Source organism: Lingula anatina, chromosome 6 (genome assembly GCF_051362555.1).
Source record: "Lingula anatina isolate TDL-2025a chromosome 6, LinAna3.0, whole genome shotgun sequence".
NCBI classification, from domain to species: domain Eukaryota; kingdom Metazoa; phylum Brachiopoda; class Lingulata; order Lingulida; family Lingulidae; genus Lingula; species Lingula anatina.
This window is the reverse complement of record NC_141772.1, coordinates 8,641,194-8,660,117: the sequence shown is the minus strand read 5'-3', so window position 1 is coordinate 8,660,117 and position 18,924 is coordinate 8,641,194. Positions and strand designations below refer to the sequence as shown.

The 18,924-nt window shown below is 34.2% G+C and overlaps 2 protein-coding genes across 4 annotated transcripts in view; one reads left to right on the top strand and one right to left on the bottom strand.

The window, feature by feature from the left end:
- LOC106167503 (uncharacterized) overlaps positions 1-3,097 on the bottom strand; it is a 53,576-nt gene extending 50,479 nt beyond the window's left edge. For 2 of the 3 annotated variants that reach the window (XM_013546297.2, XM_087015497.1), the window contains exon 1: positions 2,795-3,097. In XM_013546297.2, coding sequence (XP_013401751.2) covers positions 2,795-2,980 — 186 coding nt within the window. In that variant the 5' untranslated portion in view covers positions 2,981-3,097. The remainder of the gene's footprint in view (positions 1-2,794) is intronic. The other variant, XM_087015492.1, reaches the window with a different exon arrangement.
- Positions 3,098-3,472: 375 nt separating this feature from the next.
- LOC106167505 (uncharacterized) lies at positions 3,473-18,881 on the top strand. The gene is made up of 20 exons (XM_087015491.1): positions 3,473-3,550; positions 3,804-4,032; positions 4,959-5,123; positions 5,541-5,648; positions 10,767-10,841; positions 11,236-11,430; positions 12,005-12,118; positions 12,616-12,724; positions 13,025-13,045; positions 13,354-13,448; positions 13,773-13,823; positions 14,017-14,118; positions 14,640-14,783; positions 15,344-15,460; positions 15,822-15,998; positions 16,238-16,374; positions 16,564-16,627; positions 16,937-17,142; positions 17,539-17,725; positions 18,177-18,881. The coding sequence occupies exons 2-20, from the start codon at positions 3,925-3,927 to the stop codon at positions 18,423-18,425; spliced, it is 2,424 nt and encodes an 807-aa protein (XP_086871617.1). The 5' UTR covers positions 3,473-3,550; positions 3,804-3,924; the 3' UTR covers positions 18,426-18,881.
- Positions 18,882-18,924: the final 43 nt, after the last annotated feature.

The following is an 18,924-nucleotide window of genomic DNA, read 5'->3' as shown; positions in this document are numbered from 1 at the left end:
GATTTTTATTCTAATGAACAGGTGTAATGTGTTTCTGGAGTCATTTTCCTGTGCTCATTCTGGCAAATGTTTTTGTTTTTAAATTAAACACAATATGGAGTCAAAACAATTATTATTTCTGTCAAGGAGGTTGTTTTTTGTTGTTTGTCTGTTAGTTAACAGCCTATAACTTAAAGAGCCCATGGACAGATTTTGATAAAATTTCTAGAATAGGTCAGAAATGGACTCACTTAAAATTAATTACATTTTGGTGGCAATCCATTAATTAATCAATTAACACTAATGAGAAATAAGACTCTTGGTAGAGGACTGCACTCTGAATGCTTTTAAACATGGTTCTGTGATGTTACATGACATTTTAAACACATACATCTTCATAAACTAGTATTTAAAAATATTTTAGTTTGAAATTCATATAGATCTGCAAACAAGAGCAAACAAGAGGCCATTTATAAATAAGCTTGGCTTAAATATTTGGGGCATCTGAACAATGCCAGCTTTGCATGGTGGTCAGCTATCATATTTTGTGTACACTTTGCCTGACAAACAACAATTATGGAAATGGAACCACCATAATAATAGTACGTCCAAACCGGTGACTGGTTCATTATTGCAATTCAGTTCACATCTAGAGCAAAATAAGCCCTTGACATGACCAAAATGTGTCATAATCCTGAGCCTGGTTGGTTTATAAAAAGTCTACTGTTTAACTTTAAGGACTTTAATGTTAATCCTTGGACAAAGTGGACTGATTTTTAAAAAATATAACGTATAAGTTGTGGCAGTTCAACCAGGACAACCATTACTTCTCAAAGCCACCATTTGGCAAAACGGGGAATTAGCTGTGACATAGGCTTAATTAATCTTTGCATTCAAAAAAGAGATTAAGCCAACAAATCTCTGTCTGTCCTGCAGGTGTCCACCAGTGTCCAGATATACTATCCACAGATGATGACTGACATTAAGTACTAGCACAGTAAAATAACTGTCACCAGAACAGTACAATTGTGCATATATATTAAGCTACAGTGAGCTTGACTGTATTGAACGCATTATGCATGAAACTTTACAAAAATGAATATCAGTAAATCTTGTTTAGTACTTAAAATATTATGACAAACTGGACATCTTTTAGTTTAAGACTCTGTGAAAACATTTTGGCACACTTTCCAAATTGCATGATTTATTCTATATTATAATTTTCAGTAAAAATAAATGAATTGTAAATAACATTTTCTGTTAACTTTTATATGGTTTATGCAAGCAAAGCACTAAGTTACTGCCTCAGAAAATGGCTTTTTGGATAGGATTTATTTATTTATTTACTGATCTCAACTTGAGAGCAGCAGAGTACCCAACTTATTTCAAAACCTTATCATGACTATACTATGTATAGTAAACTATTCCATTGAAGCCCGAATGAAGAATCCACTCTAAAGAGGCCATAGCTTCAATAGTAAAATTAATCCAAGTGACCTGGGATGAATAAGGTGTATTGACTATCTTGGGATGTCAAGTATGTGATGCTCAGGCTAGCTGTGGTGATTCATTCCATTCATCATACAAAACATGACTGATTCTGCAGTGTACAGTACAAGGACCTTCATTTACATTTAGTTGTGGTTATGACATTGAATTTCATTTCATTGTACTTAGTTGACATTATTTAAAATCAAGAGTCATGGTGATTGAGTTAGGAACTTTGGAATGGCAATTATTTTATTTTAAAAAATATACAAATAATCTACAAATCCATAACAGATAACTCTTTTCACAGATGGTACATTTCTGTTACTAGTATAGATTTGGCAAAAAAATAATCAGGGACTGTTTGACTGATTTTCATACAACTACCTCAGTAGTACAACTAAAAGAAAAGCAAGTTATTAGTTCAAAATATTGGAAAATACCAAATTACACTGATTTATTAACACATGGTAATTACTTAAATCGTACGCACAAACTTCTTTTTTTAAATATCTCACTTCTTCCAAGTTTTTATCTTTGATTTTTATTTGATGACACCCCAAAAAGTGCTTTCCAACATTAACTCAATTTTTTTAACTTATAAACTATTACTAGCAAAACTTTTTTCTTGTGTGTGTGTGTGTTTGGGGGGGGGATTCGTTTAATTCCTGTTGTTTGCCTTAAATGAATAATCACCATACAAATGCACATACAGGTTCCCTCTGACATGCAGGATCTGATAAAAATCTTAACAACTGATACCCAGGTGAAATGAATGAAAAACATTTATAAATAGTGCCCTAAGTTATCTTATCATACAAGATGCAATATATAGAATGAGAATGATAAAAATGTGGATCCATGATAAATTCACTATGGCAATCAACACAGTAATTATACTAACTGTTCAAATACAAAAAAAAAGACAATGACCAATAAAGGTATCATGGGATATATAATATATACTGAATTATACATAAATATATTTATTTAATTTAAATTAAAATGTTTACATACTGGTATTTGAATCTAGACAGCATATAAGCATTGTGCACTACAGTCTGTTTTTGTCTCCTCAGTACAGAAATGATCCAATATCCCTGATCTACCTCAGTACATGGTTCAACTAAAGATCACTGCAACTTGTGTGAACTCATCAAGTCCATGTATGTTTCATTTTTACAATCTCATTTGAGTCACCCCCTCCCGGCCCGCCCCCAAAATACTCACAAACGTCAAACTCCTCTTATTTAAGCACACACGTATATTTTATCTTGAACAAACACTATAATGTTGCAGTGATAAACCGCTATGGGGACATACACACCTTCATGTATTTGGCTGGAATGTACCCGATCTTGTTGCCCTTCAAGGCCCGAGCCCCCCACCACTCCTTCTGGGTATGGTTCGGCTCCAAAACCTCAAACTTGTCTCCCTTTTTAAATGGTAGAAAGCTATGGCTGGAGCTCCCTTTGGGCGGTTTAAAGTCACATATTGCCTTGAATACTTCCATTGTAGTGCATTTATCTTCCTAGTGGCATCCCACGGTGAGATTACATGCTAGTGACGAACGATGTAAACAAATTCAGCGGTGCTTAGCATGTCATTTGCTTCCTGCTAGGGCACGCGAGCGAGATCTCGCGGGAAAGGAAGCGCTGGTCGGTTGCGGTGGCAAAAAAAGCAGGAATTCACACGCAAAAAGCAATAACCTTTATTCGTCTACTATTAGTTTAATACGCAAAACAATACTTGAAATTGCAGATATACTTTCGTTATGATATAACACAGAAAACTACTCTTATTTAGTCGTAGTCCGGCGACTGATAATTTGTTTGATCACGTGACCGTTTAGCTCCCTGCTGACCTAGTTTCTGATACCACAACACGGTGCATATGTGTTGACGACTATTGTAAATGGAGTAGATAGAATATTGATTTCTTCAGTTAAACTATCAATCATATTCGGCGAGTCGTGAGAAACATGAATCTATAATCAGACACCCGAGACTCCTAGACGGGAAATAAGAAAGCTGGTCCAACTGCCTGTAGTTCATCTTAACCATCTCTGCCTTGCTGTTGTAAGGTGAGTAAATTTGCAGGTCTATTTATAAAGTTAAATCTCCTTTCTGTTTGATACTGATAGCTATGAAATGAATTGTTATTTCAACATTGATTTTTAAGAAAGTTCCTCTACCATTAGAAAAGATTTATTAATTAACAAAGACATATATTTTCTGTGTGTGTGTGAGTGAGTGAGTGAAATCTTTTGCATAATATGTATACCGATTATCCACTTCATAAGATATACTCCACTTAATAGTGTATTTCATATTCAGGTTACACTGTGCAAAGTGATAAAAAAAATAGTTAAAAAAGGAGACCATCCACAGACCCAGAGTCATGTTATTCAGCCATCAGTGCAGCAATGAGATAATGGTGCTCTGTGAGCAGTGAGGGATGGGGAATGGAGCCTCTGTCGATACTGAGAATAGCTCACCCATAAATAGGAATAGAAATACTAGCAGATCCCACGCTGATATGTCCCGGTCTCCCCGAGGACACCAGGTAAGCTGAACATGGACAGAAATCGAAATTATGTTATTTCACCCTGCCAGTCCAGATTGATTATTGATTATAGAATTAAAGAAAAGTGCTGCAGAGAGCATAAAACTATAGATGATTACTCAGTACCTTGCTTTGTTAATATCCTTATAATACATGTATGTGTTTTGAGTAAAGTTTTAAAAAATCAGTATTTTCATTATGTCATATGTTTAATGCCTGATTATTCTAAACTTTTTGGTGTATGTCTCAAATGAAACTTTCCTACTGTACTTACTTCCCTTTTTTTCTTTTTTTTTTTTTTTTTTTTTTTGAAACAAATTCTTCAGTAACTACATTTGATTTTGACAAGTGCTTTAAGTTTTAAAATAAAGTAATTAGTGGTTACTAAATGGTCAAGACTCAACATACCATAGCTAGTCACATAAGCAGCACTTAATTAATAAGAAATAACTTTGTTTCTAAGAAGTCAAGCTTTGTATACCACTAGTATGTACAGTATCTGTGCTATTATAACATTGCAGTATATGTCAGTATATTGGTTACTGTCACTGTATTAAAATATCATAGCAGCAGGGTATATATTTGCACACATTTCAATGATGCCTGGAAAAGAAAGTATTATTGTTATCATTACAAATATTAATTGAAATACCAGTGCTGCACTTATTATTATTATTATTATTGTTGTTGTCATTTTTATTATTGTTATTTTTTATAATTCTGTGGATGGGAATTATCATTTAACCCACAGTATATGATATTTATTTAATTGTTTCATAACCAATGACCCAAGTTTTACTCATTTTACATTGACAGTGATAAACACCTCTCTGTTTTTGTATTATTACTATTTTCATTTTATTATAATTATTATTATACTTATTCATTTATTTTTTATTAATAAATTATTCTAAAATTTTGAACAGGGCTTCCAAGAGCGTCAGCTTCAACAAGCTGACGACCATGTGACCTTGGGTTCTCCGCAGGCCAATCTTTGGAGCCAGGCAGCTGTGCGTGCGGCCGGGCGAGAGAACAACTATGACTTGCATGATGTTGTGAGGGCAGCCCAAAATCCTGAGCATTTTACCACTGTGAGTGGACAGAATGTCTAGGACTCATTCCTGTGATGACTGGACTTGGTCTAGCTAAGGGGGAAAGGGGGGAGGGGGCAATGAAAAAGAATTTTGACTAGCAAAACAAATAGTACATGGTGACAATTTCACTGTAATATATAGGGAAAATGAAGGAAAAAATTGCTAAGTTATATCTTATTCACTTGTTGTCATTTTTTCTATTTTTTTATTTATTATATTTTGGGGAGGGGGGACCTCCAAGGCCAAGGGACTACATGTACGCCCTTTCTGGATTTGCTTTAGTTGAGCAATCGTTTCCTCAGAAAAAAAAATACCTTCACTTCAGTTTAAAGTTTAAAAAAACATTTTCAATAAAATTTGAAAAAAAAAAGATTTCCTGTTTAAATTTTAATGATATTTTAAATTTGATTTCAGAACAATGATGACCTAGTGTTTGAGACATTCCACCATGCCAGTGGCCAGGAGTTTCAGTGTCTGGTGCAGGGAGGATTAAGATTTTATCTGGATTCCTGGCAAACACAGGTAAGTATGTGTGAGAATATTTGTCTGTCTAGTAGTTTATAGATCTATAATAGACTCTGAAATAGCCAGCACCTTATAACTAAAATTATCTTGAATTTATTTTGTGGACCATTGTACTGTATCATTATTTTTTCATTATAGTGTAAACAGCACAAATGTTGCCTGTCTCAAATCGTTGCATTACTCTGACAAATTTTTCTGGCCCAGAGTTCCAAAGTTGTCAAAAGCTCCATCTAATAGCTAACTCCCGTATGCCTGCATGTCTGTCCATCCATTACCCATTAATCTGTCCATGCACAGTATGTACTTCTAGAAATTACTGTAACATACTTCATATTATACTAGTAATTTTCTTTATATATTGCATATAAAAACAGATGTTGCTGGAGTAAAAATTGAGTTCTTCACAATTTTTTCTGTATAGATCTTTCTCGTCAAGCAAGGAGAAAACAGGTTCTAACCTGCACTTAAGCTTTTTGTCATTCCCTTTGTCTGTTGAGTTAACACAATGGAAAAAAAATCAATCCAAGAATTATTTACCCAATAAGTTGATCACCTCTATTTTTGTGACATTTCTTTTTCAACAGCACGGATGCATTGATCGGGAGTTTGAAAAATATGTTTTATTTTCACTGTAACCAGGCCTGGAGCTGGAGAGGGGGGAGTTCAAACAAACTTCTTTTTTTGCTAGGAAAAGGTCTGCTCTGGGTACAATTTGATCTAGGAACACCACAGTTTCTAATAAAAGGTCCACTTTTTCAAAAAAAAATACCCCCTCCCCTTTAATCGCTGGCTAAAGGGCTGTGAAACTCAGTCTAAGGTCTACAATTAGGAGAGTTCAGCTTGTATTACAAGTATATCCATCAATACTATGGCTACTGTTCAGCTAAGACCTGTCAAACAGTTTCATGGGCCCTAGTCAGTGTTGAGTAAATATTTTTCTAAAGATAGGCAAACTAAGTAATCAGAGACAGAGCTGATAATCATGCAGTAACACTACAGCTATTATGTGTGGTAAATAAATTGTATCGGAAAACAAGGGAAGGTCTGTTCTTCAAGTCATACTCCACAAACATATCATTACTATATATTTCAAGATCAATGATTTTGAGAAGCTTACAAGAACATTTTGCTGACTTGAACCAAATTCTCCCCTCAAAACTTCAAAATTATTGTTTTCTGAAAATGGTTTATTATTTTTATTGAAAATTTAGGAGTAATTGTCATAATTTTAATCAAATTTATATATTTTATACCAGCTGCTGCACATAATTTTTGGTCTTACTGGTTTCTATTAAAAACTATATAAATGATAAATTCAAATCTCAAAATAATAACCATCATACATCTCAACTTAACATACTGTAATTTCTTTCTCTTTTGCCCTGAACAATAACAAACAGCAGTTTGGTGTACATGTACTATTATGCAATTTCATCATTATTATGAATTGATTGAAAAGAGTGGGCATATTCAGATCAATAGAAATATTGGGGGTGTGGGGTTTGAATTTGTTTTTAGACAAGTACCTAGTGCTCGATGTATTAGCATACATATTGATAATAAATTAAATATAGTAATTGATATATCAGTTTAATTAATTTGAATACATAGATAAGACTTGAGTAAATAAGGTGCATGAAGGTCTTATAACAGGTCTTACACTTGAAAATTTTAGGATTAAAAAAAAAAAAAGAAAGAAGGAAGGAGGGAAAAGAAAAAACACAAATAAAATTGTGTAGACAAATAATTCTTCATGATGAACAAGTGTTATTATAGCATAGTAAACCAGTTGCTAATCTTTACCATCTAAATTATGAAATGACAAAAAATAACAAAAGCAATTCATATTTTGCTCTTAGCTAAATTAGTTTGGGCCTTGTAAATTTGTCGTTTTGGCTTTACGTTTCCATAGCCATCTTCAAAATATTTTTTTCATTTCCATAGACGGATTAAAAATATTTTCTGTGTTCTTTACAATTAATTAAAATGTTGCCTATAACACCAGACAAGCCTAGAAACAAATTGATTTTTATATCATCCTTTGTACCAGATATTGGTTTTCATTTTAAATACTCAGGAAAAAATCTAAACTTCTAGTGGAGGATGCTCAAAGAAAAAAAAACTTGGTTGTTTCCTGCAAAACATTTGCATTGTATCATAGCAAACAAATGCCCAACTCTTTTAAGACCATGACTTTGATTGATTTTAATTGATCAGGTTGCTTGTATCTGGTGACCCCTGTGTCACTGGGTTTATTGATAGCGGATAAGTATACAGCTACAGTGGTGGGAGGTGACTTAACAATAGAATAGATTTGTTTTGACTTCCAAGGGCAATATATTGGGGTGTAGGGGTGCAAGTCATAAAAGAAACATTTTCAGCAGACTTTTCAGCTATATAGTGTCTCACTGTGCAGATATATTTTAAACCTACAGTCACTATATAGAGTCCACTGGGCAGACCGGAGGGTCTAATTAAGAACCTATTGGCCGAAAACTGGACCATTGGTCAGGAATTGGCCATGGTCAATGGCTTCAGTTGTACTTACATTCAGTCATTACTGTCATAATTTCAGACATATCCCTGTGCATCTTATGATCTCCCATGTGACTTTCAAACTCCAATAGCATTTATTTATATTTATATGTATTTTTAAAATCCTTCTGCCTTAACAGTTACAGGGATTGCCTATGTTTTTATTTTTAGTTTTAATTGTGAGGGCAGGCTGAGTTAGACTATAAAACAAATCATTTTTCAGGTGTTGTATACTGGAATCATGGTACTAGTTTAAGTCCTATATAGACCAAAGTTCTCTGTTCAATCAGTGGATACGAGATATACATAAAGCATGGCCTGTGAAGAAACTTGAATTGATTTTAGAGCCATAATCAATACCACTTCATCGCAATAGCACACAATTTAAACATCTTGCCACCATTTTATGACAGCTACATATCTCAAGAATACATAATACGTATATATACATAGAGCCAGTATATATTATTTATATACATGTCCTTCCAATTCTTTCCAAGCATTTGATGGTATGCTAGTGGCTTAGTTGTAGTATCTGTACTCGTAGAGTCTACTCAGTTTGATAATACAATCATGTTTTCAGGTATTATTCTAAAATTACTGCAGGACAAAAATATGTACAATAGATTTTAGACCCCATTCCCATAGACACCATTGGACTATATGGATCGACCCAACTCTGCAGGGATTCTCACTAAATGCAAGCAGAGGAATCAGCTTAATTGTCTGACAAGTCTCCTCATGAAACCAGTCTGCGCCAATCAAACTTGATAAATTTGAGCCAAATGCTTATCTTCCACGTATTTGGCTTATAAAAATGAAAAAAACTTTTTTTTCACCAAACTTTCTCTGATTAAGCTCAAAACTTAGATTTGACCAAAATAATTTTATTATCTAATAAAAAAAAAGAATTATATCCTAAAGAGGGTCCGTCCACTCCAATACATTTAAGAGATATAGAAGCTTGTCCCATATTTGTATCAGAAACCTCCTCAGACTCTTTCTCTGAAATAGCTGTCACTTTAATACATTGACAAATGATTCGCCAACTGTATGCAATAAATAGGAGCGTAATTATCAAACCATAGCCAAGGCAATAGCACGCCTATGTATCACATACAAAAAGGGTGATGAATCCTTGTAGCAGATCGATTCAGTGACTGGCACTGTAATAAACAATAGGATTCTTGCACTTGAATTTGGTATTACAAGAGGACAAATAGTAGCATGGAACACATTGACATGTAACTTAATACAGGCAAGCATATTTACAATACCCAGGAAAATAAGTACTTCATGAATTGATGAACTGATTATCTAACACATTTATTATACAGGATATGATGCAGTCCCTTCGGGATGTTATGTACCTTTACATATACATATGAGATGAATGTCCTAAACTTATATAATTTTGTACGCTTAATTCAAGCGTGGGCTCGAAATAGGACATTTCGTTTTAGACTTACTCAGTGGATAACGCATTTCAAAATTCCACGGTTCGTGTCATATTTACGTGAGGTCGCGCAAAGAAAACCCAAGTCCACATAATGACCAGTTTAATGGTTTATTGGTTGACGATCTCTAACTACATGTTCTATACGTGAAGCCTCCAAGCTCTAGGCCCTCTCCCATAGCTCCGTCGAGCGGTCTCCTTCGAGTATTCTTCAGTCTCTCTCCACGATCTTAATTCTAGACATCTTTTTATACGTATTTCTTATCTATAGGTGGATTCTGTGCTGCAGTATTTGGCGGTACATACTAATTTTAATTATTCAAATTGCACACGTCCACTTAAGTTACATAACTACGGGTAAGGCCATAAAACGAGTCGAGTGCACAAGCAATCGACTCTAATCAAATTAATTTACATGACTGGGAATTATATTTGTGAACACTACACGTCTTTAGACGCTCTTTCCCTCTACCCTATCGCAGTAATCACTCTTATCTTTAGACGCTCTTCTTATCTTTAAACTCGTAAACTTAAAGGTCTGGCACGCCGGTTTGAAGTATAAAGAAGGCTACGAAGCCAAATAAAAGTCAGTTTGTGATTTTGTAACGAAACAGTGGTGTTGCGTTGATATTCTCTCTGAGCATAACTCAAGTCGGGAATCGTGTACCGAACCTTGGAACTTCACGTTTGCGTTAGAGCCCTTAGAAGTAATTTTATACCCGGTGGTATATTAAAGAACCCAGTACAGGGAAGTGTAATATCTTCAGTTATTGGTTTTATGCAACAAATATCTATCCTTGTCCAGAAATGAAACTTTCTATACCTCATAATATTTGTAGTGGATGTACAAACATTTGTCGTGGGTGAAGGAAATTATCAATGGAGAGCTCATTTATACAAAGTTGGGCTGGAAATACTGGTACATGTAATAACATCTATCTATCTTGGCTGTAATGAAAAAGCTGAATAGTTGTCATAAGATGTTATTATTATATCATGATATTATTAATACACTGGGCAGGTGAAAAGATAAGATGTTCAATTGTACATTTTCACATCCAATTCTGTTAAATGTATGTAAGATATTTATTGTAAATAATAAAAATCCTTTTTTTTTCTTCCAGCAATGGCAGCCTTTCCCAGTACAGTGGTACAATGAAGGACACATAACTGTGGAAAATGTCATTCAAGGAGAAACAGTGAGTTTTGAAAATGAAAAACATACACATCATGAGCATTTTATCTGTTAAATGATCAAATACATATCCCAAATATACATGCCGGTTATTGTTTCTATTAGTGATGAAGGATAATGTCAGCAATAGATCAATTTAAGGTTTTGTTTTCTTTGTAATCCAGCAGTTGATTCTCATTGAATATTTATTTCTTGAATATGAATGAAATCTAGTGATATTAACTTTGGATGAAAATTATCAGATTCACTTTATTTTATTTTATTGAGTATTTACCTTCTCAAGGAAAAAAACTAATCCAGTGAAAGGATTTACATAAAATGAAAGCAGTTTAATAAGTCCATTGTTATTTCGCATTTATTGTAGATTATCTGACTGACCAAGTTTTTTGTAATTTCAGGACTCTAGCTCTCAGGCAGCATCTGCATCTGCAACCCCACCTCTCTCCCACAACACCGTCACCAGTGGCACAGGTGCTGCCCATGGTGGCGCCGCCAGTGAGGCCAGACCCAGCAGAAGGGAACGGCCCAGAGATGACCGCGAAGGGCATCTTGACCATCCTTTAAAGGGAAGAGTGGCCACGTATCTCTTTGAGGTAATAAAATAGGATGTTATTAATGTGAACCATTTTATACAGTTTTCGAGTCTGGTTTTGTATTTATGAGAATTATAATAATAAAAATAATAATTTATGGTTGTAATAATAAAAATAAATAGTTCTTTAAGGCCACACTGCTTATTCAACAATACAGAGATAAAAGCTTTTTGAAATTCAAAAATGTACCAATTGAAAATATTCTGGGTTCACTGATGCAACCCTGAGTTTAACAGATAATACAAAAAGCTAACCTGTGCATGTTGATAACAGAATTTATTCTCCAGTAACCTATGGCATGCAAGGTGACTGTTGCCTGAAAGGTGTTCATAGTCTGTATTGGAAAGTTAATAATAAATTAAGCAGATGTTATATTTTTAATTTTTGAATGAAATTGATTTTTTTACAGCACATCTGATTTGTTTACTTTGTAATGAGCAAACTTATTCTTTCCTAATTAATGCTAAGATATTGTAGCATGACTTAAGAAATCTGGTCCAAGATTTGGACTATACTTTACACAGCACATGATTCACCAAAGGGTGACATATTGAGACAAATCTTTTTCTTCCAGGAACGTGTCAATGTCCACTGTTACTTTGACAATGACACTGGTCAGTGGATCAAACTGCCCATTGGATATGAAATCCACTCTGATGTTATCAAAGACTTCATGGATATCATTCAGGTACATTTTTTATTCCAGTTCTGGTAGTACTGCTATATTTGTAATGGTAGTGTTTTATCCCCTTATCGCCAAGTTCTGGTACATGTATGCAGGGTTTTCTCAGGGATATACTCCTGTAAATAAAAAAGTTAACAGAATGGTAAATGTTTGCTAAAAAGCTGAATATTTTCTGGGGGAGGGGGGAGTTGTCATATTTAAGTTTAAAAAACTATAGTTTACTGTTGATTGATAGCATTAAGAACAATATGATTTGATTTTCTCTTTGTGTCCTTAATTTTGATTTTGCACTATTTGATCATAGTTCATCTCTTCAAAATTTGTTGGAGAATATTTGACATGGTCCAAAGAAAGTTTAAGATCAGTAAATGCTTGGTAATGTTTATTTAAAATAAGACATATCCTTATTTATTATCTTTGAATGACAGTTAAGTCTGTTAATGTTAAAGTCTGCAGTATATATGACATATTATAACAAACTGTGACATTTTATATGACAGGAGACAATCCCAGACTGGACAAATAGTCATGACATCTTAGCGTCACTTAGAGCATCAAACTATGACCCACATGAGTGCATATCGACGTATTTCAATATTGGAGATCCAGGTGAGGTGGCCATCTTGTTATCAAACATACATAAGTGAAACCTTTTATCGTTCTCAAAATAATGATGTCATTGTAGAAATCACTTATAATGAACTGTTTGAAGATTGAGATTTGAGTTTTTTTTTTTTTTCTTTTTTTTTTTAGATTTCCTCTAAATTAATTTTTAAAGTTGGTTAAGACTCAGTAGCTTGCCATCTTGATTTTATTCTTAAATCAATGTGATGATGATTAGCTTAAAGTTCATTTCTCTTACATTTTTCAACCATTACATTTAAAAAGTTTTCATTTTTTTATTTTCAGTGACAGACCCATGGCTGAAGGGTAAGCTTTTGGTGTACACATAATAGAAAAAGTACATCCTTGAGTTAAATTATAATGTTTTTTAGTTCAAGCACATTTGTTAATAACAAAAGCTATGACCTAAATTGTTTAAGTTCAAATAACAAAAGCTATGACCTAAATTGTTTAAGTTCAATAAATTTAAGAATAAAAATCATGTACTATTAAAGATGTAAAGAAGTGTGTGTGTGTGTGTGTGTGTGTGTGTGTGTGTGTGTGTGTGTGTTGCAATACTTGGTACTGAGATTTTCCCATTGAACTAAGGTCTTTGATGTTGCCATAATTTACAGGAATTGTACGGACAAAAAACAGTGCAGCTGATGCAAACTCGATGGAACAAAAGGACAAAGAAATAGAAAAATTGAAAAAAACTATCAAGAGCTTGGTAAACGTGATAACAGTCCTTGTACATGTAGTGGTCTACCTTGGATTCTTTAGCGCTCTCTGTTACCTGGACATATGTTTCTTTGTATCAGTGCATCAATCACAATACTTGGCACACAAAAATTGTACACTCAAGGAGGTTACATGTAATTGACTCTTTATATGCAGTCGCCTCCATTTTAAAAACAAATTTAAGATAAACCATTAAGTTATGCTCCAGAATTCCCAGTAATACCTTTTATAACATGATGGCAATGAAAGTGAGTTACAGTGATGTTAATTTTTTTTTATACATCGTCTAAAAACAACTTGATTCTTCTTACAGGAACAGCAACTTGCAAACAGCAAGGAAGATCTCAAGAAAAGCAATCAAAAGGTAACTGCCAGTACATTTAATATGTGCATTTTCAGGTCGGAACTCATAATAAAGGACATTTTTATAAAATAAAACAATATCTTGTTGTTCTACTTAGCTACAAATATTATACTACTTTTACAATTTCCATATTGACATATATTACAGTAATAAGCTATTTCTATATTAATAACACTGCTTGTGTTTTTTGCAGGTTGTATCATTAGAAGACAGAGTGTCGACACTTGAGGCAGAAAACAAGAGTACCAATGTGCGTCTCACAGCACTGCAAGAAGCCAGACCCAAGACAGCAAAGGTTAGGAAAAATTTCAGTTGATAACTTTCTTCAGGAGTTAGTTTGGTTAACTAAGGAGCAAAAAAGGTCTATATTTTCAAAAATTAGAAATTTCTGTCTGATATTGATATGTATGGTAATGACTCAGTCTTATCAATGGGGAAAAATTATACATTTTTCAGCTATATGATTTCTTAACTTAAAAAACATTATATCTGTGCAGCATTTGTGGTACTTTTTCTGTATAGAATAGAACTATTACATGTAGGTAGCCTGCTTTTCAGTGTTGTTGCTACCACTCAGACAATTTTTCAGAAATACAAAATTATAAAAACATCAAAAAATATAAATCTTTGTAGGATCTTGGTACTTTTCCTGTCAAATGCAGAACTATTAGGTAGCCTGCTTTTCAGTTTCATTTCTACCACTCAGTAGGAAGGTTCTAATTTTAAGAATGGATGTTTGAAGAATTTTAAATTCACAATTTTCCCCATTCAAAAAAATCAAGTAATTACCATGTTGTTTGTCCATTGACATACCAGGTCGTAACTGTGGAGAAGAGTTCTGTTGATCCTAAGACAGCCAGGGCACTGAGCGAATCAGCCAAAAACTTGCACAAGTCCCATATTCAGCTCAAGATGGCAGTCAAGAAGCATGTGGGGGAGATATCAGACCTCATGAAGAAGGTGAGACTTGAACTGTAATGACCCTATAAGGATAAGTGTTTAATCTGTGGTCATTTTAAATTTGATATTTATGCAGCTAGTTTTTTTGTCCATTTTTTGTCATGTATAGGGCAGCTTTAATCTTTCACTCACTGCTGTCACATCATCACACGCATGTGTGTTTCCATCTTTAGAGACAATTACATTTTTACAATTGAATATGTAGATTGAGCCCTGCTGGGCTTCTGACAGACAACCTGCTTGCTCTACTACTAGTACTTCTACAACTCAGAACTATTAGTGATTTATAGCTAATAACTCCATACCTTGGTTGCAACAAATGAAACAAAATAAAAGTTTTGTATACCATGCCACTTGGACATTAAAATAATCATAATAGTCCTTTAAATTTGTTATTTTATCTTTTGAAATCTACAGCTCTTTATAACAGTAAATGTTATAACTAGAGTTAATATTCAGTTATAGAAATGACATGACACTGCATGACATGACATGATAATGTTCAGTTGTAATGATCATAATATATGTGTTCAATGTGATATTTCAACTTGGCATTTCAGGCCATAAAAGGGATGCGTGAAATCAGGAGCTGTGACAGTGGACAATCCAGAGAAATCGAAGATCTCAGGGAACTTTACAGGAAAGAAGCGCTGGAAAGAAAGTTGTTGTATAACAAGGTGAATGTTGTACGAGCTTGTTTTTTATGTGAAACCAGATGTACAGTGATAACTTGAGGCTCACTTAAAGAGACACACACTGAGTATCGAACATTTATTCCGCAAAAACAATTAATTTCCTGGAAATTTCATTGCTTTAACCCAAATCACTAGAATGCCCCATGTGCAAGACCACTGACAAAACACTTAATATCTATTTACCTGATTTGAGTTCCAGTTTGTGATGTTTTAGTTTCTCTCATAATGGAGAATGATACTTAATTTCACATATAACTCCAATAATAACAATTTCAGAATGCACAACAGGATTATTATAATTCCAGTCGTAATTTTCTTAAAACCCTTACTCAACATTTTTCAGTTACAAGAATTGAGGGGCAACATCCGCGTCTTTGCCAGATGTCGCTATGACAACAGAGTGGAGTGCTCCTTAGAGTTTCCTTCAGATTCGGACATTGCAACATTCAATCCAGCAACACAGCAGAAAAAGATTTTTAGCTTTGACAAGGTGTACTCCCCCAGCTCCAAGCAAACTGAGGTATCTTCCCTCTCAATTTAACAGACGTACTGAAAACTTTTTTTAACAGCTGCGCTTTTGTACCAGCAGTTATGAAAAAAGTTGAAGGAGCTTAGTAAATACATCAAAAAAGGACCCTTTTCAGTCACAATATCTAAAACTGGAGCAGTCCAGGATACTTTGTCATCTGATGTGAAAATGATATAAAATATATAAATTAAATGTACTGCAACAAATAATATGACAAAACTGTGTTTCAGGTGTTTGAAGACACGCTGCCAATCATCCACTCCTGTGTTGACGGGTACAATGTGTGCATTTTGGCATATGGGCAAACAGGGTCGGGAAAGACCCACACCATGATGGGACCGGAACACGACCCGGGAGTCAATATCAGGTCTTTATTGCCTTGTAGAATATCTATGAAGTTTGTACTAAAAACTTTAAAGGGAAATATTTTAATGTGTAATGGATTTTTTAATTATATAATTATTACGGTTGGTTATCATAGATCTTAAAATTGTATTGTAAGTATTTGTGATGCAATTATACTTCTGACTTATATATCTATTTTCATTGTCTTCAGATCAATAAAGGCTTTGCTAGAGATTTGTAAAGAGAGGAGTGACAAAGCTGACTATACTCTAAAGGTCTGTGGTGTCTTTATTGAACATTTATAACAGCAGCTGACATTTAGAAATATCTAATAATAGAAATTTTAAGGAAATTTTACTTTTTAATAATGAAAAAAATTCATCACACTACATAGAATGTCACCCTCATACTTCTGCATTTTTAATAAGAATGTAACAGTCTTATTCATTTGATGTTTGTTTCTTTTAAAATGGATAGAGACAATTTTTTTCTAACCAATTCAAGCATTTTTTTCTCTTTGAATAAATATAAACAACTTTTACTGATGTTTTCAAGATTTTGTCTCTTTTTCAAATGAAATTCAGGTATCACTCCTAGAAATCTACAATGAGAATGTCCAGGACTTGCTGTCCAGTGATGTGAAGACACTACCTGTCCAGAGCAAAGGGAACAAAGTGGTCATCCCTGGGCTGACTGAGGTCGAGGTGACCTCGATGGCGGACATCCAGCGCGTTATGGAACTGGGAAATAAGAACCGAACTACAGCTGCTACTAAGATGAACTCTCAGAGGTGTGAAAATAGCAAATAACAGAATTTATAATTTATTTTCATTAGGATAAGAACTGACATGGTATTTTTTTTTTTCTTCTTTAAATGTATTGTGGAGATGTCTCAAAGTATATCTGACCTTTATGCATTCTAATTCATTTTCTTGTGTTGTAGTTTAAATAAGAAATAATACTTGACTTTTTTTCTATGGGGTGCTGATTTAATAGTGGGCTATTCAATGCTGATATAGCACTAAAGATAGTAGAAAACTTTCTTTAAACACATTGTCAAGCAATAGCTTTGGTCAGCTGCACAACAAAAATTTCAGATAGACACATCATACTAGCTAGATGGATTCAACTCTGCTGGGTATTCTCACTTAAAACACTAATGACAGACACAACATTTCTTCTCCAGCTCTCGGTCTCACCTAATTCTAAAGCTGTCAGTGGAAGGGATGAACCGCAAAGCTGGTACCCACTCCAGCGGAAGTCTGATGTTGTGTGATCTCGCTGGCTCAGAAAGAGTCGGGAAGACAGAGGCTCAGGGACAGCGCTTAGTGGAAGCAGCTGCCATTAATAAGTCTCTTACTGCACTTGGACAGGTGGGCATTTATTTATTTATTTATTTATTTATTTATTTATTTATTTATTTATTTTGCAAGGCATCCTCCCCCTGACTTACAGGCCTGCAGAGATGATAATTTAACATCAATGTTCTAAACATCTAGATAATCAAATGTATGATGCTTAAGTTTGTTGTAGTGATGAAAATATTTCACATATAGTAATTTTAAATTAAATTAAGATTATAATAATTTAATTAAATTTACAACAGCAAAAACTAAGAGTAAGGACAAACGAGTTTGTAAATTAAGTAAACTAAAATTAAGATATGTCATAGTTTCTATACATAATTCAAAATAAGAATGAAAATTGCCTTCAAGTACAGGTAATTAACAAAAACCCATATGATTATAGCAGGTCTTTGAGGTGCACTTTGCAAGTAAAACGTTACAACAATTTTATACCCAGTGTTCCTTATTCTCATTCCAGGTGTTCAGTGCCCTGCGTGCCAGCCAGCTGCATATACCATACAGGAATTCCAAGCTGACACACATCCTTCAGCCAGCTCTTGGGGGCGATGCCAAGGCCTGTCTCTTTGTGGCCGTCAGCCCCGATGTTCGGAATATTACTGAAACAATAAGCACTTTGACGTTTGGCTCCAATGCAAGGCAGATAGCTCTGGGTCAAGCCAAGGCTAATGTGTCCAAGAGAATGCCAAAGGATGATGATGATGACTAGTGATAGAAGAGATTAAAAGGAACTAGAAAAAAATTTAGAGAGAGTAGACTTCTGCCTAGACAGCTCAATTCTCATTATTACTTATAATAATAATAATTACAGGATCGCCGTCAAAATCTAGTCGATTCTAAGCGAGCCCGTTTCTGGCCTATCCTGAAAAATTCTATCAAAATCCGTCCATTATTTTTTGAGTAAGAATGTTAATTACAAACCAACAAAGGTTCAACTTACTCCTTAATAGAGTTAAGAAGTGTATAATGCAGACACAGTTGATGAGGAACCAAGTATTATTCGGACTTACTTTACTTAAGGTCTAATTTTCTAAAACTTTTTGAACAGTTTGAGGTTTTGGGCATTTACATATGTCCCTATATGTTCTCCCCAGAGTTGTTTGTGACAGCCTTGGTTTTTCAAGGAAATTATTTTCTTATAAATGAATAAATGATATACTGCATTCTCTTAGTGTTTTGTTCTACTAGCAGGAACGCATGTATACTTC

What these genes read in the sequence shown, in the direction of transcription:
- LOC106167505 (XM_087015491.1), top strand. Translation starts at nt 3,925, where the DNA reads ATGGGGAATGGAGCCTCTGTCGATACTGAGAATAGCTCACCCATAAAT. An exon ending in TGGATTCCTGGCAAACACAG is followed by an intron (nt 5,649 to 10,766) that starts GTAAGTATGTGT and finishes TTTTTCTTCCAG; the next exon opens with CAATGGCAGCCTTTCCCAGT. An exon ending in TGGCCACGTATCTCTTTGAG is followed by an intron (nt 11,431 to 12,004) that starts GTAATAAAATAG and finishes TTTTTCTTCCAG; the next exon opens with GAACGTGTCAATGTCCACTG.